The sequence below is a fragment of the Saccopteryx leptura genome, chromosome 4, assembly GCF_036850995.1.
Source record: "Saccopteryx leptura isolate mSacLep1 chromosome 4, mSacLep1_pri_phased_curated, whole genome shotgun sequence".
In the NCBI taxonomy this organism is placed as follows: Eukaryota; Metazoa; Chordata; class Mammalia; order Chiroptera; family Emballonuridae; genus Saccopteryx; species Saccopteryx leptura.
The window spans coordinates 29,850,417-29,877,309 of NC_089506.1; the positions used below are offsets into that span (position 1 = coordinate 29,850,417).

Here is a 26,893-nt window from a genome sequence, read left to right on the forward strand (position 1 = left end):
TTAAACTACAAGATCCTTAGTAAGTCAGTCTCTTAACTATTTCACTATTCCAACAAAGGCACAATCTTACTGAACAGAGGCATTTTCCCTATAAGTAAAAATAATATAGCTTGATTTTCAATGGTATCTGCTCATCAAAGGACAGGTGATAATTGGAGGGCTGGGCCCTATGCCCTCAGCTACTAACATCTACAACAGTGGTAGTCAACCTGGTCCCTACCACCCACTAGTGGGCGTTCCAGCTTTCATGGTGGGCGGTAGCGGAGCAACCAAAGTATATATAAAAAGATAGATTTAACTATAGTAAATTGTTTTATAAAGATGTATTCTGCCAAACAGCGAAAATCTGACATAAAGTACTTGGTAAGTAATTATTATTACATGCTTTAACTTGCTGTAACTCTGCTTTATAAATTTTATAAAGTAAAGTTACTTCCCTACTTTATAAATCACCATTACTGTGGAACCGGTGGGCGGTTAAGAAAATTTTACTACTAACAGAGATACAAAAGTGGGCAGTAGGTATAAAAAGGTTGACTACTCCTGATCTACAACAATTAAGAATAATAAAAAGAACAGGGGCACTGTTTGTTTTATGTTTCTAATAGGGAATAACGAATGTGTTAAAAGTGCTGGAAAAGTAAAGCTGTTATTCTCAGGCAAAGAGAAATAATCAAATGGTGCATTTACTCAGACATATGTAGATTGGGTAACTATACTCTTTTAAATATGAAACCCTGCTATTATTTAAATTCTTATAGAAAAAATAACTGTTACCAAAAGCTCTGTTACTATAAGCCCCTAAACCATTCTTTCCTATTGAAATAATTGTGTTTATATTTTGATTTTTAAAATATAGATTTTGATAACCAAAAGTTTCTTAGGAACCTAGCTACCATGTTATATATAGCAGAGCAGACCAGGACCTCAAAATGGATCAATATACTCTTCATTCATACTGACCTGCAGAACCAGATGTTGCTTCAGGAGATGATACATTCTGCGTTGCCTTTTCATTTCTCTGATTTGGTGTAGAAATTATTAATCTGTCTTGTCCCCTGACACTAATTTCCGTTTTGTTACCAATTCCCTTCAAAAAGAAGCAAATAAAAAATAGGTATCATTGCCTTATAAAGATAGCTTACGATTATAATTTGCTTGAATTTCATATAGCCTTGATTGCAGCTAATGATCTTAACCATTACCACACAAAATTTTAAGTCACCAGGAGGAATTCCAAAATGTACAAGAGTATATAAAAAAAATTCTATTTGTCTAAGTCCAGATGATGAATAGCACTAAAAAATAAACATGTTATCACATAATTTTCTATAAAACAAAAAAAGTATTTTCTGGTTTGAATAGTCTCTCCCTTCACTCATGTCATAGTAAGAGAACTCTAGTCATCTTTCTTTGGTAAAGTACCCTCCCACACAGATAAAAATGTCAACACATCTTGAAAGACAAGAGCATTATAGACAAAGAAATATGCCATTCATGGTGACCAAAATATGCACCCAATAAGCAATTTGGAATACAGTGGTCCCTTGTTTATCTTAGGGGTTAGGTTCCAGAACCCCCCCCCCCCACAGGTGAAAATCTGCAAAGTAGTGACATTATATTTATTTTATTATTTATATATATTTTAAGGCTTTATAAACCTTTCCCACACTATTAACCTTTCCCACACTTATGTTGCTTCTTTTACCACAAAAATAATTAAAATAATATATAAAAATACTACCTATATACCGCAAAATTCCACAATATAGTGAAAAATCCACAATACAAAATTAGATATATATAATTTAAAAATCCACGATACAGCGAGACCACGAAAAGTGAACCGTGATACGGGAGGGGTGACTGTAGACAACTTTAGGTATTTTGTGTGTGTGTGTGTGTGTGTGTGTGTGTGTGTGTCTGTGTGTGTGAGAGAGAGAGAGAGAGAGAGAGGGAGGGAGAGAGAGAGAGAGAAGAGGGGAGATAATGAGACAGACACCCACATACGCTCTGACCGGGATCCACCCAGCAACCTCTGTCTGAGGCCAATGTTCAAATCAACTGAGTTCTCGTCAGCACCTGAGGCTGATGCTGGGACCAACCACCCCTGGCTGCAAGAGGGGAAGAGAGAGAGAAGTGGGAGAGGGTAGGGGAAAGAAGTAGATGGCTGCTTCTCACATGTTCCCTGACTGGGAATCAAACCTGGGATGTCCATACACTGGGCCAATGCTTTATTCACTGAGCCAACCAACCAGGGCCAACTTTAGGTATTTTTAACGCAGTGAAATAAAGGAGTGATTTATAAATACATATATGTTTTTTAAGCCTTCATTTATAAAAGGTCAGTTTTATCTTGAACTTCATTTATGCAGCACTTTTTGGAGGGGGGCTGCAAAAGTTTGATTTGTGCATTTAAAGCAGATAAAAACTAGCTCCAATCTGCATTAAAAAACACCGCAGAGTCCTCACTTGCCATTTAAAGCTATCAGAAGAACAAAGTGTGAACTGCAACAAGTTTTTCCAAGTAGCTTAGCCTTAATAAAATCCGTTGAACCTATAAGCAGAAAGAGGTTAATCGAGGACCCTTATATTTCTCTTTAGGAAAATAATATCACTAATAAAGCATACCTATATTTAATTATTTTAATGTGCATGTGACAATGTTAGGAAATACAGACTTCTTTAAATGTACATATCCATGAGGCGCCACTAAATTGAACCAACTGGTATTGATTGGGGTGGAAAGTTAGTGAAGAGGTCTACGGAATAAGTATTACAAATCTGCTGAAAGAGCTTTAGTCTTAAAAAAAAATGTATCAGTGCACTAAATGGAGGCCCAGGACTGGATGATAGACATTCGGTTCAAAGAAGCTATTTTCACCCGTACCCAAGCTGTCACCACTGTTAACTGTTAAAGAACTAACAGAGTTCTAGCATTTCTCTAAAACACACTAGATATCCCAAGCCAACATGAGCTTAACAAAATCACAGGTGCAAGCAAACAGGTCAGTAGGTACAATGATTACAATGGTTAATTCAGATAACTGACAAAAATGATTTAATAAGAAGCACACTTTTCAACTAAGAAAAACTAAATATATAAACTAGAAACAGGCAAAATGCCCAGTTTTTTTCCATGACTTTAGGGAGCTAGGCTCAATTTTGGCAGCACAGCTCAAGATTAATCAAGTACAGATGGGGATATTACAAAAGAGGGGCAGAAAACCCCACGAAAACATAGCCTTTTTGCTTATGTCTTTTTTGCCCTATCTTAAACAGAGAAACCGGTTGTACATTTCAAATGCAGTAGATAAAAAGGTATTTAAATTACTAAATTGTGTTGTTTCTTTTAAATGCCATGGTTAACTATTTATTAAATACCATTCCCTCCACAAAAAAGAAACATGAAAAAAGGAGGTACCTTCGTTGAATATACAAATTGATCGATAAATTTCCCATCTCCTGTAGCATTCTGAAGAGCAAACACTTGTTCAATCTTCACAACTGGAGACATGTTACATTTCTGCAAATCCAAGCTCCCTTTGTGCATTGTAATAGAAGCTGGTAAAGATTTCCTTGCTGCGGCCGTTTTCCACGCTATTTTAACAGGAGGTGGTTCTTCCTCTTCCACACTTGTGTGCCGCCTCTGGCTCTGTCTCCGAATCTCAGTACTTGATGGTGAGGAGGCCACCTCACCTGCATTGGTCTGTACTGGCTGAGTATTCAGCACTGATCTTGGTCTCCGAGTTTTTTTAACTTCAGCTTTGGAGGCAACATTCTTTTTTGCTTGGGATAAAGCCTCCTCAGGCTGTTTATCAATATAGATAAAAGTATACTGTTCTATTCTTTCCTCTCGGGTCATATTCAATGCTTTCTCTGCATGGGCAATGCCAATATCCCATTGAGCACGTTCTCTCTGTGGTCGGGGTTTCCGAATCTTTAAAAAGAGACATAGTCATTATCAGACAGACATTAATCTAACAAGTACATTTAAACCGTATCTCTTGGTTTAAATGTACTGTCATCTTTCTAAGTATACATAAATATCTTCCAGTTCTTCAGTCAAATCAATGAAATGTTCTAACTCTATTAACTTCGATAAATTAATATTACTATCAAATATCATGCAACTCTACTCTTTTATATATCCTCTGTTGACCACTCTGCTAAAGAAAGTCCTTCAAAGAGAGATTTGTTCTTCTAACATCATATTCATAAAAAGAAGTAATGATAAAGAGAAAAAAAATTACAGAAATGATTACTTTCAATGGCCAACAAAACACTGACATTAAGAATGATACTTTAGCTTGACCAGTGGTGACATAGTAGATAAAATGTTGACCCAGGACACTGAGATCCCAAGTTAGAAACCCCAAGGTTGCTAGCTTGAGTGCAAGCTCATCTGACTTGAGTGTGGGATCAACATGATCCCAAGGTTGCTGGCTTAAGCCCAAGGTCACTAGCTTGAGCATGAGGTCCCCTTCCCCCCACCCTGTCAAAGCACATATGAGAAGCAATCAATGAACAACTAGAGTGACACAACTATGAGTCGATGCTTCTCATCTCTCTCCCTTCCTCTCTCTCTCTCTACCTCTCTCTCAAAAAAAGAATAATACCCCCCCTGAAGCTCCAGGGTGCTACAGAGATCACAACAAACTAACTGGTATTTGAAGAGCCAGCACTGAAGTTGTGCTGCTGGTTTGTATCATAATGCAGAGGCAAAATAAACAGAAAGGAGAGAGCCCCAAGGAACAAAAGTAAGTTGACAAGGAAATAGCAATGCAAAAATGTACAAGAAAAAAATAAACTGGAATCACAGTTACCATAGGTATCTATGTCCAGGGGTGATAAGAAAACTTTAAATAGAGCTATGTGAGATGACCAAAGCAATTAGGAGTTATCCAGGGGGTTTGACTGAGGTAGCCATAAATTAGTTAATGAAAATATCGGATGGTATATGTCAGTGATGTATAAATTAGTAAAATGTTAACTGTGATAAAAATCAAAATCCCATGATCAAATTTAGCTTTTAAAGTGTAAAAACATGACAAATTTCTGAATCATAGGAGAGCCACACTAAGATTAGCTATTAAAATCTCAACCAGACAGAGTATCACAAGTTCATGTCAAAATTCTAAAATATCAACCATCATCAAACATTCTTCTTGGTAAAGCGTCGACCTGGAAATGCTGAGGTCGCCGGTTCAAAACCCTGGGCTTGCCTGGTCAAGGCACATATGGGAGTTGATGCTTCCAGCTTCTCCCCACCTTCTCTCTCTCTCTCTCTCTCTCTCTCTCTCTCTCTCTCTCTCTCTCTCTCTCCCTTTCTCTCTCCTCTCTAAAGTGAATAAATAAAATTAAAAAGAAAAAGACAAACATTCTTCTTGGTTGCAACACCTGTGAGGCCTGAACTGAACCAGTTACTCAAGCTTTCTGTGCCTCAACTGCTTCATCTGTAGAAACAGAGTAACAGTATCTACCTCGTTTGAGTTCTTATGAGGATTAAATGAGTTAATATACATTAAAACGCTTAAAATAATGCCTCTCACACAGTATATTTTAAAATTTTACTCTATTTTAAAAACTTTACTCTCATAAAAATTTTGCTAAAAAAATAAAGAAAATTATGAAAAGATGTTGAAATAGGAAAAAGAATAAAAATCTGGCAAAATCCACATTTCACTAACATCTACTACATTTATATAGATTACCTGTATTTCAATTTAAAATAGAATCCAACATTGTATTGAGCAGTTAAGTTTTTAATATGTGGTACTATAACATTTTTATATGACATAAAACTTACTGATACAATAAATTATTAAAATCAGAATAGAAGAAGTTAAAAAAAGACATTGTAACAATTGAATTCAAGTATAAAAAGCTCTACTAAATTATGAATTCCTTTGAAAAACATATTCAATTGATAATGTTAACAGCTGTCAGTTACCTTTTGTTTCTCAGACTGATTGCTCGCTTGTTTGGTTGCCTCAGCCAGTAATTCTTCATACTGTTTATGACCTTTATACTCTCGTACCCGTTTTTCATGGACCCATGCCCTCTCTGGTTGGTTGCTAAAAAATTGAACATGATATTCCCGGGCACCTGAAAGTAAAAATCCTTATTAACCATTTCAGAACATAAGCATGCACATATATTTTGCAAAAAACTTGCATCTAAGCTGGTTCCCTAGTATAATTCCTACTAAAACTTGTATATCTTGGCCTGACCAGTGGTGGAACAGAGGACAGAGCATTGACCTGGGATGCTGAAGTCCCAGGTTCAAAACTCAAAGGTTGCTAGCTAGCTTGAGCATGGTATCATCAACATGATCCCATAGTCATTGGCTTAAGCCCAAAGGTCTCTGGCTTGAGCGCAAGGTTGCTGGCTTGTGCAAGGGGTCACTGGCTTAGCCTGTGCCACATCTACAAGTTGATGCTTCTCATTTCTCTTCCTCTCTGTCTCTAAAAAAAAAAAAGCCCCCAAAACCCTTGTATATTTTGGATTGCCCAAAGATATAATCTAATATCTACCAATTAAATATTGTAAAAATCACCCCAAATAATTAAAATTAATACAGCAAGTTTTAAAAGAAAAAAAATCATAGATTCTGCTAATTTTCAGATTTGTTACCTTGATTACACAATTTATTTTTACTTGCCTCAAAACTTTTTACAAACCAATCTGGGTTAAACATACATACATTTTCCTTCAAAAATGTGTAACATACTTTCTTGGACTTTTAAAAGCCATGTAAGTGTTGGTCAAATTGCTTTAATAGCTGTATAAAAGTGTAGTATACAGACCCGGGGTTAAAATAGGAGAGAACAGGCCACCACTAGAACTTTTTCAGGGATCCTCTGAGACCGAACTATCTTCCTAATAATATTAAGATTTTATTTGTTTTTTTTACTATGTTGATATTTTCACTTAATATTGCAAGAGCAATGGCAGTAAGAGTGCTGACATCTTAGCACAAATAGAGGCAACAAGTGACCCCAAACTAGTGTCATACACTTTTTTTTGTGACAGAGAGACAGAACGAGGGACAGATAGGGACAGACAGGAAGGGAGAGAGATGAGAAGCATTAATTCTTCATTGCAGCACCTTAGTTGTTCATTAATTGCTTTCTCATATGTGCCTTGACCAGAGGGCTACAGCAGAGTAAGTGACCCCTTGCTCAAGCCAGCGACCGTAAGCTCAAGCCAGCAACCTTGGGCTTCAAGCCAGTGACCTTTGGGGCTCAAATCAGTGACCATGGGGTCATGTCTATAATCCCATGCTCAAGCCAGCAACCCCACGCTCAAGCCAGATGAGCTGGCGTTCAAGCTGGCGACCTTGGGGTTTCAAACCTGGGTCCTCTGCATCCTAGTCCGACGCTCTACCCACTACACCACTGCCCTATTAGGCGAGTGTCATATTCTTCACAACCACACTCTGGCAGTTTAAAAAAAAAAAAGCCAGTTTTACCTCATGTCCTTCATGAAGCAATAAAAAACTGATTTTACTAAATCTCAGCCCTTGAATGTCTACCTTTTTAATATTATGGGTGACAAAGTAGGAAGTATGCATGAGGCATTTCTGCATATACAAGTATGAAAATTGTCTTGAGGAAAAGTACTTGTGTAATTGAGTTGCTGCAAGGTGAGCCAGCCACTTTGTCTTACTTGAAAGAATGACTGACAAAAAAAACTACGGCTAATTGAACTCAAGCATCTGACAGGTATTTCCTCAAAAATGAACAAAGCAACTTGTCACTGGAATTCCGGCAAACAATTCACATTTGTTACCAATAATAAAATTTGATATTTCAGGTAAAATGTATAATTTTTTTTTTTTCTGAAGTTGGAAACAGGGAGGCAGTCAGACAGACTCCTGCAAGCCCCCGACCGGGATCCACCCGGCATGCCCACCAGGGGGCGATGCTCTGCCCATCTGGGGCGTTGCTCTGTTGCAACTAGAACCATTCCAGCGCCTGAGGCAGAGGCCATGGAGCCATCCTCAGCGCCTGGACCAACTTTGCTCCAATGGAGCCTTGGCTGCGGGAGGGGAAGAGAGAGACAGAGAGGAAGGAGAGGGGGAGGGGTGGAGAAGCAGATGGGCGCTTCTCCTGTGTGCCCTGGCCGGGACTTGAACCGGGACTCCTGCACGCCAGGCCGACGCTCTACCACTGAGCCAACTGGCCAGGGCCGCGGTAAAATGTATAATTTTTAAAAACTAGTATCTGCCCCTAATTAATTAGTCTTCAATGAAAATTCCCAATAGTCAAATAATTTTCTGATGAAATCATTGGTGATATTAACTAATGTGATATTTAGAAAATACCTATGAACAAATGTGTCAACATTTGGAAGGTGTAAATGAATTGGTAACCTATACACACACACACACTTTTTTTTTTAGTGAGAGACACAAACAGCCATAAAGGGAGAAATGATGAGAAGTATCAACTTGGAGCCGGTCACTTAGTTGTTCAATGATTGCTTCTTGTATGTGCCATGACCAGAGGTGGGGGGACTCAAGCGGAGCCAGTGATTCCTTGCTCAAGGCAGTGACCTTGGGCTTCAGGCCAGTGACCTTTGGGCTCAAGCCAGCAACCATGCGATCATGCTGATGTTCCCACACTCAATTCAGTGACCCTGCACTCAAGCTGGTGAGCCTGCGCTCAAGCTGGATGAGCTCGTGGTCAAGCTGGTGACCTCCAGTTTTGAACCTGGGACCTCAGATTCCCAGGTCGACGCTCTATCCACTTGAACCACCACTGGTCAGGTGGTAACCAATATTTTTTAAATGGCCAAAGTACATATGATGTTACAAAACCATAAAAGGTAAAAGATCAATTCAAAGTGCAAGACAGAATCAATAGATTTTAACATAACAAAATACAAAAACTTTACCGATATGATTTCAGATTCCACACTGCAACTAACCCACCACCTTTTAAGTGTTGGTATAAAAACAGACACATATCACAATTATCTGAAAAAGGCTATTAAAGTACTCTTCCCATTTACATCTACCTATCTGTGTGAAGCCAGACTATTTATTTATTGAAAGAGAAAGGCAGAGAGAGAGACAGGAAGGTGGGGGGGGGGGGGGGAGAAAGTGAGAAACATCAACTCCTAGTTGCTTTCACTTCAGTTGTGCAATGATTGCTTCTCATACTGCCTTGACCAGGAATTGGACCTCAGGCAAGCCAAGCCAGCAACTCCTTGCTCAAGCCAGCGACCTTTGGGCTCAAGACGGCAATCTTTGGGATCGTGTTGACTATCCCATGTTCAAGCCAGCAATCCTGTGCTCAAGCCGATGGCCCATGCTCTAGCCCACAACTTTGCGGTTTTTCAAAGCAATGATCTCAGTGTTGAGTTGATGTTCTACCCATTGCACCATCACCAGTCAGGTAAGATCAACTTCACATACTTAAACCAAAACAATAAGTCATAACAGATTGAATATAGAAGCAGATACAAAAATCTAGAGTTGGCCTGACCAGGCGGTGGCGCAGTGGATAGAGTGTCAGACTGGCATGCAGAGGACCCAGGTTCAAAACCCCAAGGTCACCAGCTTGAGTGTGGACTCATCCAGGTTGAGTGCCTGATCACTGGCTTGAGCGTGGGATCATAGACATGACCCCAAGGTTGCTGACTTGAGCAAGGGGCCACTCACTCTGCTGTAGCCTCCCCCTCCCCCCATCAAGGCACATGTGAGAAAGCACTCAGTGAACAAACTTAGGAGCCACAACAAAAAATTGACGCTTCTCATCTCTATCCCTTCCTGTCTGTCTCTATCTATCCTTCTGTCTGTGTCTCTGTCACACAAAAACAAAACAAAAAAAACCTAGTGTCTTCATTCATTTTTTACATTTAAAAAAAATTTTGTTTAGCCTGACCAGGTGGTGGTGCAGTGGGTAGAGCATCCACCTGGGATACTGAGAACCCAGGTTCAAAACTCGAGGTCGCTGGCTTGAGCAGGTTCATCCAACTTGAGTGCAGGCTCACCAGCTTAAGCCTGGGGTTACCAGCTGTATTGCGGAATCATAGACATGACCCCATGGTCACTGGCTTGAGCCCAAAGTTTCTGGCTTGAAGCTCGTCGCTGGCTTAAGCAAGGGGTCACTGACTTGTCTGGAGCACCCTGGTCAAGGCATGTATAAGAAAGCAATCAATTAACAACTAAAGTGGGCCTGACCTGTAGTGACACAGTGGATGGAGCATCGACCTGGAACACTGAGGTCACTGGTTCGAGGCCACGGGCTTGCCTGGTCAAGGCACATATGGGAGTTGATGCTTCCTGCTCCTCCCCCTGTTCTGTCTCTCCCCCCCTCCTCTCTCTAATAAAATTAATAAATAAATAAAAATAAAAAATATTTAAAAAAAAAAAAAACAAAAAACTAGGCCCTGGCCAGTTGGCTCAGTGGTAGAGCATCGGCCTGGCGTGCAGGAGTCCCAGGTTCAATTTCCGGCCAGGGCACACAGGAGAAGCGCCCATCTGCTTCTCCACCCCTCCCCCTCTCCTTCCTCTCTGTCTCTCTCTTCCCCTCCCGCAGCCAGGGCTCCACTGGAGCAAAGTTGGCCCGGGCGCTAGAATGGTTCTGGTTGTAACAGAGCAACACCCCAGATGGGCAAAGCATCGCCCCCTGGTGGACATGCCGGGTGGATCCCGGTTGGGCGCATGCGGGAGTCTGACTGCCTCCCCGTTTCCAACTTCAGAAAAATACAAAAAAAAAAACCCAAAAAACTAAAGTGGTACAACTATGAGTTGATGCTTCCCATCTGTCTGTCTCTCACTAAAACAAAGTTTATTTAGAAAATTAAATTTAATGGAGTGACATTGACCAATAAGAGTACATAGGTTTCAAGTAAACATTTCTATAGCATTTGAACTGTCGATTGTGTTGCATGCCTATCACCCAAAGTCAAATCATTTTCCATCACCGTATATTTGTCCCTTGTTATTCCCCTCCCCCCAACTCACTTTCTCCTAGTGTCTTCACTTAGTCAGATATTAAAGAGCATTATAAAAATATAAAACAAAACCATTCTTCTTAATTTTTTTGTTTGAGAAAAGTTATTTTTCATCAAAACATAATTAAGAAGCCTGACTGGTGGTGGAGCTGTGGATAAAGCATGGACCTGGGACGCTGAGGTTCCTGGTTTGAAACTACAAGGTCACTGGCTTGCATGTGGGCTCGTAGGCTTGAGTGCAGGCTTGCTAGCTTGAGCGTGGGGTAGCTGTCTTGTGCACGGGATCGTCAACACGATACCAAAGTTGCTGGCTTGAGCAAGGGGTTACTGGCTTGACTTGATCTTCCTGGTCAAGGCACATACGAGAAGTAATCAATGAACTAAAGTAAAGCAACAAGTGATGCTTTTCACTCTCTTTCCTCTTTTTCTCTCCCTTCCTGTCCATCTTTCTCTCTTGCATCTCTCAAAATCAATAAAAAAAATTTTTAATAAAAATAAATTAAGAAATATTAAAATTTTTTCTCAGTTTTAATTTCTAAATGAAAATAAATAGTAACAGATATAACCCAATGTAAACAAAAGCTTCTTAGAGTCCTTAAATCTGAAGATTAAAGGGGCTCTGGGACCATAACATCTGGAAACAGCTGCTTTAGAGTAGAACTCCTCTGAAAGTGTGGTTCCCAGAATAAGCCAATCTGTGACAAAGGCAAGAAGTTAAGAGTGAGCATCTAGAACCTATGATGATTTGGCATTGCTGTGACATCTAGACATACAATCAAGGATCTTATACTCTGTTTTTTGGAGGGAGAGGCCTTTCATTTCTCTAATAGTTAATTTTATAGTCACTTGACAAAAATATCAGTCCATGGTAGATTTAAAATAAAAAAAATAAAAAAACTAGTTTTTTACCAAGAACAGTTTGAAAAACATTGCTCTAGAGAAGTCAAGTCTCAGGTCAATAAAGAAACATAAAATCTAATATTTATGGGGAATCCAAGATAATTCAGGTAGGGAGAGAAAGACAAACATATCCTGACTAGAAAAATGTGGATATTATGTTTAAATCGAACCATCTTAACTGAAATCAATTATATCTTAGATTTGAAAATTTTTATTAGACATTAAACAGGAGATTACATAAGGAATTTTTAAACCAGATTAAAATTTTTTCTTTTATTTATTGATTTTAAAGAGGAAGGAAGAGAGAGAGGGGGGAGGGGAAAGAGGGAGGAGGAAGAGGGAGAGAAGGAGAGAGAAGGAGAGAGAAAGAGAGGGAGGGAGAGAGGGAAGGAGGGGGAAGGAAAGAGAGAGAAATTGATTTGTTGCTTGACTTATTAATATATTCATTGATTGATTCCTTTATGTGCCCTGACTGAGGATCAAACCTGCAAATTTAGCTTATCAGGATAATGGTCTAACGGTTAGACTCTAATCAACTAAGCTACCTGTCCATGGCTGATATTTAAGAAGGTTTAGGCCTCCTGAAAACTCCTTGTCCCTTTTTTCTCTCATTTATCGTCAGAGATATTAAACCTGAGAGATTACTAGTCCAACATAAGAACTAGGACTCCTCCCCAAACACCTCTGTGAATTATGACTAGGTAAATTACTTTTCCTTTAATATATAGTAGTATTTAAGAGTGAAGGTGAGACAATAAGACTCTATTTACTTATCTGAAACAAGAATAACAACAGTACCTACTTCACAGAGTTGCTAAGAGAACTGCATAAGAAAATATATAAGAGAAAATATATAAAAGAATTGTCTCTCTGTCACAAAAAAAAACCAGGTGCAAGGTTGTCAGAGACAATAAGGAGCTCAAACATGTAACAAGAACGAGTTTGCTGGGGTGACCCTAGAATCTATGTAAACACAATTAATTAAAAAAAAAAAAAAAGAATGAGTTTGCAAAGCAAATATCCAGAAATTCCAAACTCAAACCTTCTTCTGGCTACTAAGCAAGTCCATTCCAAATGCCAGAATCACAGGAATCTAATCTACATGTTTTGGTCAAATCCAGGAAAAGGAGTAGAGAAAAGTTAGAACACACCTGTCCTTAATATTTAACCTTCCTACAGTAGGATTCTATGCTATATAGCTAAATTCAAGCTATACTTGTATGTCATACTAACTTTGTAAGGCTATCTCAGTACATGTAGATTCGAAAATGGAGTAGAGGTGCCTTGGCCGGCTAGCTCAGTTGTTAAAGTATTGTCCCGATATGCCAAGATTGCAGGTTCAGTCCCAGTCAGGGCACATATAAGAACCAACCAATGACCTGACCAGTGGTGGCCCAGTAGATAAAGCGTCGACCTGGGACACTAAGGTCCCAGTTTCGAAAACCCGAGGACACTGGCTTGAGCGTGGGTCACTGACACGATCCTATAGTTGCTGGCTTGAAGCACAAGGTTGTTGGCTTCAGCAAGGGGTTACTGGCTCGACTGGAGCCCCCTAGTCAAGTCACGTTTGAGAAGCAATCAATGAACAACTAAAGTGCCGCAACTACAAGTTGAGGCTTCTTTTTCCTTTCCCTTCCGGTCTGTCTCTCGGCTTGCTTCTTGCTTAAAAAAGAAAAACAAAAAAACCCCAAAGAATCAATCAATGAATGCATGAATAAATGGAACAACAAATTGATGTTTCTCTATATATATTAAATCCATTTTTTTTAATGAGAGAAACAGATAGACAGGAACAAACAGATTGGAAGGGAGAGATGAGAAGCATCAACTCTTGCTCAGTACCTTAGTTGTTCATTGATTGCTTTCTCACATGTGCCTTGACCAGGAGACTCCAGCTGAGCCACGTGAGCCCTTGCTTAAGCCAGCGACCTTTGGGCTCAAACCAGCAACCATGTGGTCATAAATCTGCACTCAAGCCGGTAATCCCACACTCAAGCTGGATGAACCTGTGCTCAAGCTGGGTCCTCAGCATCCCAGGCCGATGCTCTATCCACTGTGCCACCACCTGGTCAGGCTCAAATCAATTTTCTTAAAATGTTTTTAGCCCTGGCCAGATGGCTCAGTTGGTTAGAGAACCGTCCCTAAGCACAGAGGTTGCTGATTCTCTCCCCGGTCAGGGCACACACAGGAATAGAGCGATGTTCCTGTCAGTGTCTCACTCACTCACTCCCTTCCTTTCACTCTAAAATCAATAAAATAAACATTAAAAAAAAGATGTTTTTTAAAAATGGAGTGGAGGAAGAAAAAAAACAAACATTTTGCAAAATTTATCAGGGCATTTGTCTAGCTAAAAAATTACTAACCATAGGAGTCAGTGATGAAATTAAAGTGTTCAAAAAAACTTGGCCTAAAGGCCTATTAAGCTCATATAAGACATCCATCTAGAAGTATGGCCTGACCAGGTGGTGGCGCAGTGGATAGAGCATCGGACTGGGATGCAGAAGGACCCAGGTTCGAGACCCCGAGGTCGCCAGCTTGAGCGCGGGCTCATCTGGCTTGAGCAAAGAGCTCACCAGCTTGGACCCAAGGTCGCTGGCTCCAGCAGGGGGTTACTCGGTCTGCTGAAGGCCCGCGGTCAAGGCACATGTGAGAAAGCAATCAATGAACAACTAAGAAGTCGCAACGCGCAACGAGAAACTGATGATTGATGCTTCTCATCTCTCTCCGTTCCTGTCTGTCTGTCCCTGTCTATCTCTGCCTCTGTAAAAATAAAATAAAATAAAATAAAATAAAATAAAATAAAATAAAATAAAATAAAGAGCAATCTAAAGGAATAGGTAAGTCAGGGTAATGATAAGGAATTAAAAAAAAAAGTATGAAAGAAATTATAAAACAAATGCAGGGTGTTTAAGGGAAAATAAGGACTATATCAGTTGTAGAGGCTCTCTGCCAATGTAGATGCCCATAATTATTTTTACTGGTTATTAAAAACTGATGTAGCTATGCGTATTTTGATGTCAGATGATATGTCATGTGTGTATTCTTATACTCATATACAACATTTAAGATTCACTTTTTTCTCTCCGACCTTTTACGTAATATCTATTTATACTTTTTCTTACCTCTTGTGTTAATTTTGGTATGAACCTCAAGCTGGGGATCACTTGAAACCATACAAGGCCACCAAGGATAGGTTCCCACCTTAGACCAAACTAGATCGCCAACCTGGAACTTAACACCAGCAGACACTTCTGTTGTTGGAACAGAAGGTAATGTTGGCTGAACCTACAGAACAAGACCATAAACCTTTATCAGCAGAGAAATTGTTAAAGAAACTATGTACCAAGAACATTTAACATGCTATTCATGTAAATTTTATCTTCAATTATGCTTTTCTCTGACACCTGCTATCCATAACTAGTAAAAGGCAAGAAGAGAGGAGGAAAATAATAAGCCCAACTCCAAATATTAAAAATAGGATTGATGGTTTCTGTTGTCAAATACTGACAAGGAATCTTGAGAATTCACATAATCTATTAAAAAGTAGTTATAGTTTTGAAAAGAAAAGGAATTCACTGAAAATATCTTCCTTAAACCAGTTCTATGAGTTATTTTAGTAAAACTTCTGAAATAAAAATGTATGGAACTATAACATGTGTTCAATGCGTTGTGATCTAATCATTCCACTCTCATCTTTATATATATATTATATAATGTATAGAATATATATTATGACATATTTGACTACATAGTATTCAATACAGCAACTCACCAATGTTTCCTCTTTTAGTACTGGATCTTCTCTTGGTTTTTCTGAAACAGGGTCAACCCTCTCATTTGGTCTCTAGTGAAAAGGTACAAGTAAAAAAAATAAAATGGCAAACCAAATAGTGATACACACAGAAAGAATCAAAGAAAACCAAATAGCAAAGATAATAAAGAACACTTCTAAATCAGATAATGTAAGGAGTAAGACTACAACTTATGCAGTACTTAATGCTATGTCTTAACAGTCATTTTCTATTTCAGACCATAGCTTTATCTCCCATTTCTTATTTTATTACTTTTAAAACTTAATTTCTCAATTTGTTGAGTTTGGAGTTTTTTAAAACCTAGAAGAGTGGGGAAAAAAAAACGGGCACTCTAAGATTGCTAGTAAGATGTAACTTGGGAGTTTTTCTGGAGAACAATTTGGCAAAATGAATGAAGTCTTAAATTTTCAGATTCTAACCCAGCAAGTCCATTTCTAAAAACATATATTGACAGTATACAGAGATGTGTTGTAGAATTAGGAACCTGTATAATTATGTTAACCAGTATAACCCCAATAAATTGAATTTTAAAATGCAAGAAATGTTTACTACATATTTCTGCTAAGCTATGTTATAAAAAAATTAAAAAATAAAAACATTAAAAGAATTGAGAGGTATAAATATATATGTGTTTGTATATATGTACAAAGGTATGACAATAGTGCTATCTATAAAAGCAAGTATTAGAAACAGTCTTGATGTTCAAAAATGTAAAATTTGTTAAATTAATTATAGTATAACTAGATAGTTTTCTTAAAAACAACAAATTGCAAAGTAGTTTGTATAGTATAATTCCAATCTTGGAAAAATAATTTTTTTACATGCACTAAAAAAAAGACTAGATGTATACTATAACTTAATGGAATAACTGATTTTTTTGTATGTTTTTCTGCATTTGTCAAATTGTCTATAATAAACAATACGTTACTTTTCTAACCATAAAACCAACAACTATGTTATTTAAAAATTAATTTCTACAACCCTTTGGGGAGGCAATTTGAAAGTACCTGTTATAATTCAAAATATGTACACTCTACAACCTAGTATTTATATTTTAAAAACTTATTCTACAGAAATACACAAAATGAGGAAATCTAAGCAGAGGGATGGTAACTACTGAAGTATATCATGTCAGTAATCTATATGTCTATCAACATATTCTTTCTTTTTATCTGATATACTGGACACCATATTGATGAGTAGTTACCTTGAGAAAACAAGATTAGGGAAACAATACAAGAAGAACTATACTTTGTATAATTTTCATTTTCTTCTTTTGTTTAAATGAGAGGAAGGGAGAGAGTGAGACAGACTCCCTCATGCACCCGGACCCAGATACACCTGACAACATATCTGGGGCCGATGCTCAAATCAACCGAGTTATCCTCAGCACCAGGGCCAATGCTCGAACCAAATGAGCCCCTGGTTGCAAGGGGGGAAGAGAGAGAGAGAAGGAGGAGAGAGAGGGGAAGAGAAGCAGACGATCACCTCTTATGTGTGCCCTGATTGGGGATCGAACCTGGGATGTCCATATGCCGGGCCAATGCTCTATTCATTGAGCCAACCAGCCAGGACCAAAATCCATTTTTCTCTAGTTGTTCAAAGGATAGCTAAGCTTAAAAGAGATTAAAATCAAGTAAGGACAGAAAATACGTTTTTGGGTACTAACAGTGTTGCTTTGGGGGGGAGAAAACAATCAGTGAGTTAGCTCTTCTTAGTATTCAAGACATCTTAATTTTAAATTTATGACTTTAGGAAAATACTACTTTTTTACATTTTAGTTGGTTCTACATGAAAAGACCTATATTCCAGTAAATAATCACAAAAAGTTTCTTAAACAGAAAAAAAAAAAAAGTTAAGAGAGCAGCTGAAATAAAATTACATTATCCTAAATATTCCTCTTTAAATATTTGGTCTAATACTTTTATTCAAACTCAAATGATTTATTACTATGAATAATACGCATGAAATCTGGCAGAATTTCAAATCCTTAATAGTTTGCGAAACATTAAGCCAAATCACATTAAAAAAAAAAACTATGTCAACATTTAAGGTGAAAAGAAAATTTCAAAGGCAAAATAAATTGTTCATTTTCTTAAATTTTCTGGGGAAAAAAAAGTTTCTTAAGTTCATAATCTTTTTTTTTTTTTTGTATTTTTATATTTTTCTGAAGCTGGAAACGGGGAGAGACAGTCAGACAGACTCCCCCGCATGTGCCCGACCGGGATCCACCCAGCACGCCCACCAGGGGCGACGCTCTGCCCACCAGGGGGCGATGCTCTGCCCCTCTGGGGCATCGCTCTGCCGAGACCAGAGCCACTCTAGCGCCTGGGGCAGAGGCCAAGGAGCCATCCCCAGCGCCCGGGCCATCTTTGCTCCAATGGAGCCTTGGCTGCGGGAGGGGAAGAGAGAGACAGAGAGGAAGGAGGGGGGGGGTGGAGAAGCAAATGGGTGCTTCTCCTATGTGCCCTGGCCGGGAATCAAACCCGGGTCCCCCGCACGCCAGGCCGATGCTCTACCGCTGAGCCAATCAGCCAGGGCCAAATTCATAATCTTAAAAACTAAAAAAATCAGCCCTGGCTGGCTGGCCCAGTGGTCGAGTGTCGGTCCAGCATGTGGAAGTCCCTGGTTCAATTCCTGGTCAAGGCACACAGGAGAAGAGACCATCTGCTTCTCCACCCCACCCCCTTTCTTCCTCTTCCCAGCTATGGCTAGGTTGGTTAGAGTTGGCCTCGAGTGCTGGGGATGGCTCCTTGGCCTCCACCTCAGGCTCTTAAATAAATGGCCCCAGATGGGCCAAGTATTGCCCCCTAGTGGGCCTACCAGGTGGATCCTGGTCAGGGTGCAGAAGAGAGTCTGTCTCTCCGCCTCCCCTCCTCTCACTAAATTTTAAAAAAACTTAAAAAATCTGTACAAAAAGATAATTTTGTATGCGAACAAGTTCTAAGAATTTTAAGACCTTGTACTCTGTTAATAGGACCAAATCAGCTATTTGGCTTTTTATAAGTGAAAATGGCAAACTAAGAGTTAATGATACAGCCTTAGTGGATAAGCCCAGAGGTGCTGGTGGAAGACCAATGTTTGATCAGGGCCTTGACTCACATGCCTGAGGCATTACACCTGCCAAGGAGGAAGAAATGCAGAAACACTTCCACATGTTTCTGATTTGGTGGGAGGAAAAACAGCTAAAGCAGCTTTAAAAAATATACAATTTCAGTAGTGATCTCAGGCCTCCTGCTGCCTAGATGTTTGGACACATTTTCATTAAGAAGATATACTTAGGTTGTTCCAAACAATAGCCACTCTTCAGAAGGCCAAGCAGCTCAGAATTGGGAGAAAATACTTGTAGATAAATACTTAGAAACAAAAAGTAAAATCTTAGACATTTTGTTTGTTCAAAAAAGTACCTATGAATATATGTTTATTTGTATATATAAATAAACCAGCTTGAGGACAAATATTCCAAACGTCCCCTCCAGGCACACTGGTCTCATTCTGCTCCCCTAAGGTACTGGGGAAGGGGACTGTCCGGTGCTGGCAGTCCTCTTACTTGGGCTTCACTCTAACGCCCTGATCCCTTCAAGATGATAAATGCCAAGGGCCTGGACCCCTACTGACAACCAGAAGGCACAGAGGTGTCAAAATTTAAAACATTTTCAATAAACTGTTCTAAAGGAGGTGGTTCTAGTTAAGGAAGTGCCCTTAAAAAAATGAATACCTTACAAAATATTAACTTGTGCACATCACTAACTAGTCATCTATGTAGCTTAGCAAAAGCATGATACTAACAACAAGCCAGAAGAGCCTTGGGGCCCCGGCCAGTGGCTGAGTGGCAGAACATGGACCCAGCGTGTAGATGTCCTGAGTCCAGGCAACACAGGAGAAGCAACCATATGCTTCTCCTCTCCTCTCCCTCCCCCTTCTCTCTCTCTTTTCTCCTCTCTCGGACAGTGGCTCCATTGATTCGAGCCAGGCGTGGGCGCTGAGGGTGGCTCCAACGAGCCTCCACCTCAGGCACTAAAATAGATTGGTTGCAAGCATTGGGCCCCAGATGGGCAGAATATCAGCCTAAGACGGGGGTCTCTGGGTAAATCCCCCCCAAAAAAGGAGAGCCTTGGAAGCTCTAGCTTTAAAGTTCTATTATCAAGCTGACCAGGCAGTGGTGCAGTGGACAGAGCATCGGCCTGGGATGCAGAGGACTCAGGTTCGAAACCCAAGGTCACCAGCTTGAATGCGAGCTCATCCGGCTGAGCAGAGGCTCACCATGGGATCCCTGGCTTGAGCAAGGGGTCAGTGACTCGGCTGGAACTCCCTGGTCAAGGCACATACGGTAGAGCAAACAATGAACAACCGAGGTGCGGCAATGAGGAACTGATGCTTCTCATCTCCCCTCGTCTGTCCCGCTCTCTTGTTTAAAAAAAAAGATTATATTGTCAGAATAAAGTAGGACTTTTTTTTGTTTGTTTTTTTTTTTTTGTTTGTTTTTGTTTTTTTAAACCAGGCTCCTCTTGACTGCGGGAGTATCTCCCTATCACATGTAACTTTTTTTTTTTTTAAGATTTTACTTATTCATTATAGAGAGAGGAGAGAGAGAGAGACAGAGAGAGAGAAGGGGGGAGAAGCAGGAAGCATCAACTCCCATATGTGCCTTGACCAGGCAAGCCCAGGGTTTCGAACCGGCGACCTCAGTGTTCCAGGTCGACGCCTTATCCACTGCGCCACCACAGGTCAGGCTAAAGTAGGACTTTTATGGTACTCACTTCTTAAGCTTTGTAAAAAAATTTTTTACTGATTGATTTTAGAGAGAGAAATCCAGAAAGCTCAGTTGGCTAAGCATTGTCCGGAAGCTCAGAGGTCACCAGTTGGATCCCCAAACAGGGCACATAGAGGAACAGCTTGATATTCCTGCCTCTCTTTCTTTCTCCTTTCTCTCTCTAAACTCAGTAAAATAAACATTAAAAAAACTTTTTTTAATTAGAGAGGAAGGGGGAGAGAAAAACAGATTTGTTGTTAAACTTATTTATGCATTGTTTTTTACTTTTTTTTTCAGCGAGAAGGGGGGCAGGTGAGAAGCATCAACTCATAGTTGCATTACTTTATTTGTTGACTGATTGTTTCTCATATGTGCCTTGGGGTCAGGGCTCCAGCTCAGCCAGTGAGTTCTTTTTTTTTTTTTTTTTGTATTTTTCCCAAGCTAAAAATGGGGAGAGACAGACAGACTCCCGCATGCGCCCGACCGGGATCCACCCGGCACGCCCACCAGGGGGCGATGCTCTGCTGTGACCAGAGCCACTCTAGCGCCTGGGGCAGAGGCCAAGGAGCCATCCCCAGCGCCCAGGCCATCTTTGCTCCAATGGAGCCTCAGCTGCAGGAGGGGAAGAGAGAGACAGAGAGGAAGGAGAGGGGGAGGGGCGGGGTAGCAGATGGGCGAGGGAGAGGGGCGGAGTAGCAGATGGGCGCTTCTCCTGTGTGCCCTGTCCGGGAATCGAACCCGGGACTTCTGCATGCCAGGCTGACGCTCTACCACTGAGCCAACCGGCCAGGGCCTAGCCAGTGAGTTCTTGCTCAAGCCAGCGACCATAGGATGATGTCAATAATCCTGCACTCAAGCTAGTGAGCCTGCACTCAAGCCCGCAACCTCAGGGCCTGGGATCTCAGAGTACAGTTCAACGATCTATCCACTGCACCATCACTGGTCAAGCCATTGGTTGATTTTTGTATGTGCCCTGACTGGGATCAAACATACAACCTTGGCGTAGCGGGACAATACTCTATTTGACTGAGCAATCAGGCCAGGGACTTTTTTTTTTTTTTTTTTGTATTTTTCTGAAGCTGGAAACGGGGAGAGACAGTCAGACAGACTCCTGCATGCGCCCGAACGGGATCCACCCGGCACGCCCACCAGGGGGCGACGCTCTGCCCACCAGGGGGCGATGCTCTGTCCCTCCGGGGCGTCACTTTGCTGCGACCAGAGCCACTCTAGCGCCTAGGGCAGAGGCCAAGGAGCCATCCCCAGCGCCCAGGCCATCTTTGCTCCAATGGAGCCTCGCTGGGGGAGGGGAAGAGAGAGACAGAGAGGAAGGAGAGGGGGAGAGGCGGAGTAGCAGATGGGCGCTTCTCCTGTGTGCCCTGGCCGGGAATCGAACCCGGGACCTCTGCACGCCAGGACGACGCTCTACCACTGAGCCAACCGGCCAGGGCACCAGGGACTATTTTTTAAGCTTCTAATTGCCCCCCAACATGTGATAAAATTTTAATAAAAAGTGAACTTACAGGCACTTAGCTCTTTACTTCTTTAAAATAAAATGGAGGAAGGAAGGGAAAAAGAAAGAAAAAATGATAAGAATGAAGGTAGGAAGCAAAGGCTGGGGCAGGGAGAGGAAGGAGAAGGAGAAAAATAGGATAAAAATCTAGGTTTCCCAAAAACTCAACTTTCAGGCAATGGTTTTAGTAATAGTGCAGTCAATGACACTTTCTTCATCTATACCTAAAAACTGATATTCCTTTACCTCAAGATATTGTAAGATCCTAAATAATAAAACATTTAATCACATCTCACATGATTTACTAAAAAAGAAAATGAACTACAAGTCTTTTTTTTTTTTAATTTTTTTTACAGAGATAGAGTCAGAGAGAGGGATAGACAGGGACAGACAGGAAAGGAGAGATGAGAAGGATCAATCATTAGTTTTTTGTTGCACGTTGCAACACCTTAATTGTTCATTGATTGCTTTCTCATACGTGCCTTGACCGCGGGCCTTCAGCAGACCAAGTAACCCCCTGCTCGAGCCAGTGACCTTGGGCTCAAGCTGGTGAGCTTTTGTTCAAACCAGATAAGCCCTTGCTCAAGCTGGCGACCTTGGAGTCTCGAACCTGGGTCTTCTGCATCCCAGTCTGACGCTCTATCCACTGCGCCACTGCTCAGTCAGGCTACAAGTCTTAAATTACATCTAACCGCCTGACCTCTGGTGGCGCAGCGGATAAAGCGTCGACTTGGGAACACTGAGATCGCCGGTTCAAAACTCTGCACTTGTCTGGTCAAGGCATATATGGGAGTTGATGCTTACTGCTCCTCCCTCCTCTCTCTCTCTCTCTCTCTCTCTCTCTCTCTCTCTCTCCTCTCTAAAAATGAATAAATAAAAAAATAATAATAAAATTAAAAAAAAAAAAAAAAATTACATCTAACCATTCTAATACCTGGATATAATAGTTGATTGAGGTTTAAGTGATATAAAGCATAGCAGATATCCAACAAAGACAGAATTGCCTTTAAAATCTCATTGCAAAGTTACTAGAAATACTATTGCACTGAATTTTTCCAAGATTCCAATAAAGTAAAAAGATATGAAAAACAGCCTATCTTACCCTGCCTCTAATTGCTTCAGCCTATTTCTATATTGAGAAATAGTATAAAAAATTTTGGGGGGCCCTGGCTGGTTGGCTCAGCGGTGGAGCGTCGCCCCGGGTTCGATTCCCAGCCGGGGCACATGGGAGAAGCGCCCATTTGCTTCTCCACGCCCCCCCCCCTCCTTCCTCTCTGTCTCTCTCTTCCCCTCCTGCAGCCAAGGCTCCATTGGAGCAAAGATGGCCCGGGCGCTGGGGATGGCTCCTTGGCCTCTGCCCCAGGCGCTAGAGTGGCTCTGGTCCCGGCAGAGCGACGCCCCGGAGGGGCAGAGCATCGCCCCCTGGTGGGCAGAGCTTCGCCCCTGGTGGGTGTGCCAGGTGGATCCCGGTCGGGCGCATGCGGGAGTCTGTCTGACTGTCTCTCTCCGTTTCCAGCTTCAGAAAAATACAAAAAAAAAAAAAAAATTTTTTTTGTTTACTGATTTTAGAGAGAAGGGGGTGGAGGGAAAGAGAGAGAGGGAGGGAGGGAGGGATAGAGAGATACCAAGAGAGAGACAAGAACGTAGATCTGTTGCTGTACGTGCCCTGACCAGGTATCTAATCAATAACCTTGTGCTTTGGCACAAAGCTCCAACCAACAGAGCTATACAGCCAGAGCTAGATATGTAATTTTAACTCATTTTATCAATAAAGGCAAGAAGGTCCTTAGCCAGTTAGCTCAGTTGGTTGGAGCGTTGTCCTGATACACCAGGGTTGTGGGTTCAATCCCCCAGACTTACAAGAAGCAACCAATGAATACACACTAGGTGGAACAAGTCAATATTTCTCTCCCTCCCCACCTTCCTTCCTCTTTCTAAAATCAATAAATTAAAAAAAATAATAAAGGTAAAAAGTCTAGACTATTAAATAAAATTGAATAGTCTCCTACTTGCCAGATTCTCTAGAGCAAAAGCACAAAGGACCAACAAGACAATTCTTAGGAACTACGCTAACACCGAATTCAGATTTTGCGCATCTCTGTGATTCTGAAGGGTCGCAGTGCATCACATATCTTTTCATTTCAGATCTAGGAAAAAAATGCTACACTGAATGTATCTGAGGTGCAAGGATACATTAACTTCTCTCCTTCCATTTATCCATTTATTTAATAAACAGTATAAGATACTATGTGAGCTAAGTTCTGTGGGGTGCATTTAATAAATGACATTAAGAAATTAAAAGGTAGGCCCTGGTCAGTTGTCTTGGTGGTAGAGCATCAGCCCGGCAAGTGGAAGTCCCGGGTTCAATGCCTGGTCAAGCCACACAGGAGAAGCGACCATCTGCTTCTCTATTCCCCCCCCCCCTTCCCACAGCCATAGCTCGATATTTCAAGCAAGCTGGCCCTGGTGCCGAGGATGGTTCCATGCCTACACCTCAGGCGCTGAAATAGCTCAGTTGCCAAGCAATGGAGCAGCGCTCCAAGATGGGCAAAGCATCGCCCTGTAGGGAGTTCGCTGGGTGGATCCTGGTTTGGGTGCATGCCAGAGTCTGTTTCTCTGCCTACTCGCCTCTCGCTTAATTAAAAAAAAATTAAAAGGTAGCCCTGGCTGGATAGCCCGGTTGGTTAGAACTTCGTCCCAAAGTACAAAGGTTGCTGGTTCCATCCCTGCTCAGGACACATACAGGAACAGATGTTCCTGTCTCTTTCCTGCTTTCTCCCTTCCTCTCTTAAAATCAATAAAATAAACATTAAAAATATTTTTAAAAAAAAGAAATTAAAGGGTACCTGTATAATTTTATTAACCAGTATCATACTGATAAATTCAATAAAATACTTTAAAATAAAAGAAAAATGTCAAACACGCAGTTCTTATAGAACTAAGACACTGTAATAGCTAGTTTCCCTGATTGCTCTTTATCTCATTACCCAGTTTTATTTTCTTCACAGTACTAACACTATCTGACATATACATATATAGTATACTAGAAGTACACTAACAGCCGGCGTCTTTACTTTTCACTCAGTGCCCTACTTTCAATTCTCAGAAAAGTGTCTAGCACACAGTAGGTATTCAATTGATATCTGTTAAATGAGTAAAAAAAAAAAAAAAAAACTATAGAAAAATATAAAAAACTGAAATATCACACTGGAACTTGTGGGAATGTAGAACCAATGTGACCTTTACTCCAGGAAAAGATCACATTTGAGTTGTATGAAGTACTGGAATCCAGCTATCAAGGAAAGGTGAGTTGATAAGAAGTAAACATTTCTTTGAACAGAAGATAAAATTAACTTATCCAGGAATACCAGATGTAAAAGCAGACAACTGTAAAAAAATAAATACTAGTTTCTTCCCACATCAATGTCTGGAAAAAAGTCTTCAATTTTTTTTGTATTTGAGTACTAACTAAAAACTCTTCATTCAAGTTATAATTGATTTGTTACATGCCTATTATTATTATTAAGAAAATTCATACTAAGCCTGACCGGGCGGTGGCGCAGTGGATAGAGCGTCAGACTGGGATACGGAAGACCCAGGTTCGAGACCCTGAGGTCACCAGCTTGAGCACGGGTTCATCTGGTTTGAGCAAAAGCCCACCAGCGTGAACCCAAGGTCGCTGGCTCCAGCAAGGGGTTACTCAGTCTGCTGAAGGCCCACGGTCAAGGCACATATGAGAAAGCAATCAATGAACAACTAAGGTGTCACAACAAAAAACTGATGATTGATGCTTCTCATCTCTCTCCATTCCTGTCTGTCTGTCTGTCCCTCTCTCTGACTCAGTCTCTGTAAAAAAAAAAAAAAAAAAAAATCATACTGAAACTTTAATTATTAAAAACTCCTAAAAGAAAGCATAGGCAGTTAACTCTTTGACATCTTTCTTACCAATATCCTTTTGAATATAAATCCTTAAGCAAGGGAAATGAAAAAATACACAAATGGCTAGATCAAAACTAAAAAGTTTGCAGTGAAGAAAACCATCAACAAAACAAAAAGACAACCTATGAATGAAAGAAGACATTCATAAATGATACATCCAATAAGGGGTTAATATCCAAAATATATGAAGAACTTGTATAACTTAACACCAAAACAAAACAGTTCAATTTAAAAAATGGGCAGAGGATGTGAACAGATCTTTTTCTAAAGAGGAGATACAGATGGCCAACAGACATATGAAAAGATGCTCAACATTACTAAACATCAAGGAAATGAAAATTAAAACCACAATAAGCTATCAACTCACACCTGTCAGAATGGCTATTATCAATAAATCAACAAACAACAAGTTCTGAAGAGGATGAGGAGAAAGGGGAACCCACATGCACTGTTGATGGGATTATATATTAGTATAGCCATTATGGAAAACTGGACATTTACCTGAAGAAAACAAGAATACTTACTCACACAGATAAATGCACCCCTATGTTCACTGCAGCATTACTAGTGATAGCCAAGATATGAAAGCAACCTCAATGTCCGACAGATGAATATGCTAAGTGAAGTAAGTCAGACAGAGAAAGACAAATTCTATGATCTCCATATATATGGACTCTAAAATAAACAACATAAATGTATAAACAAAACAGAAATAGAGCCATAAATATAGAGAAACAAGCTGATGGTTGCCAAGAAGGAGAGGGTGGGAGGATCAGAATAAAAAAATGAGTAAATCAAAAAAGAAAAACCATGCCTGAAGGTGCCCAAGCCACATGAGGGACCACAAGACTAGGTGTTACCACTGTTCTTCCCACTGGCCTGTGACACTGACTACTAAAACAAAGAGTTTGCGTAAATATGAACCAAAAACTTAAACAAGAGCAAGTCTCTAGACCTCACTACCAGTTTACAGGAAATACAAGGGACAAAACTTGTTAAATGATGCTTTTG

General features: G+C 40.5%; 1 protein-coding gene across 7 annotated transcripts in view; it reads right to left on the reverse strand.

The window, feature by feature from the left end:
* Positions 1–26,893, reverse strand: part of NSD3 (nuclear receptor binding SET domain protein 3) — a 143,526-nt gene that overhangs the window by 79,491 nt on the left and 37,142 nt on the right. For all 7 annotated transcript variants that reach the window (XM_066380354.1, XM_066380356.1, XM_066380350.1 and 4 more), the window contains 5 exons: positions 15,641–15,712; positions 14,991–15,153; positions 5,954–6,108; positions 3,425–3,940; positions 964–1,090 (listed from right to left, as the gene is read on the reverse strand). In XM_066380354.1, coding sequence (XP_066236451.1) covers positions 964–1,090; positions 3,425–3,940; positions 5,954–6,108; positions 14,991–15,153; positions 15,641–15,712 — 1,033 coding nt within the window. The remainder of the gene's footprint in view (positions 1–963; positions 1,091–3,424; positions 3,941–5,953; positions 6,109–14,990; positions 15,154–15,640; positions 15,713–26,893) is intronic.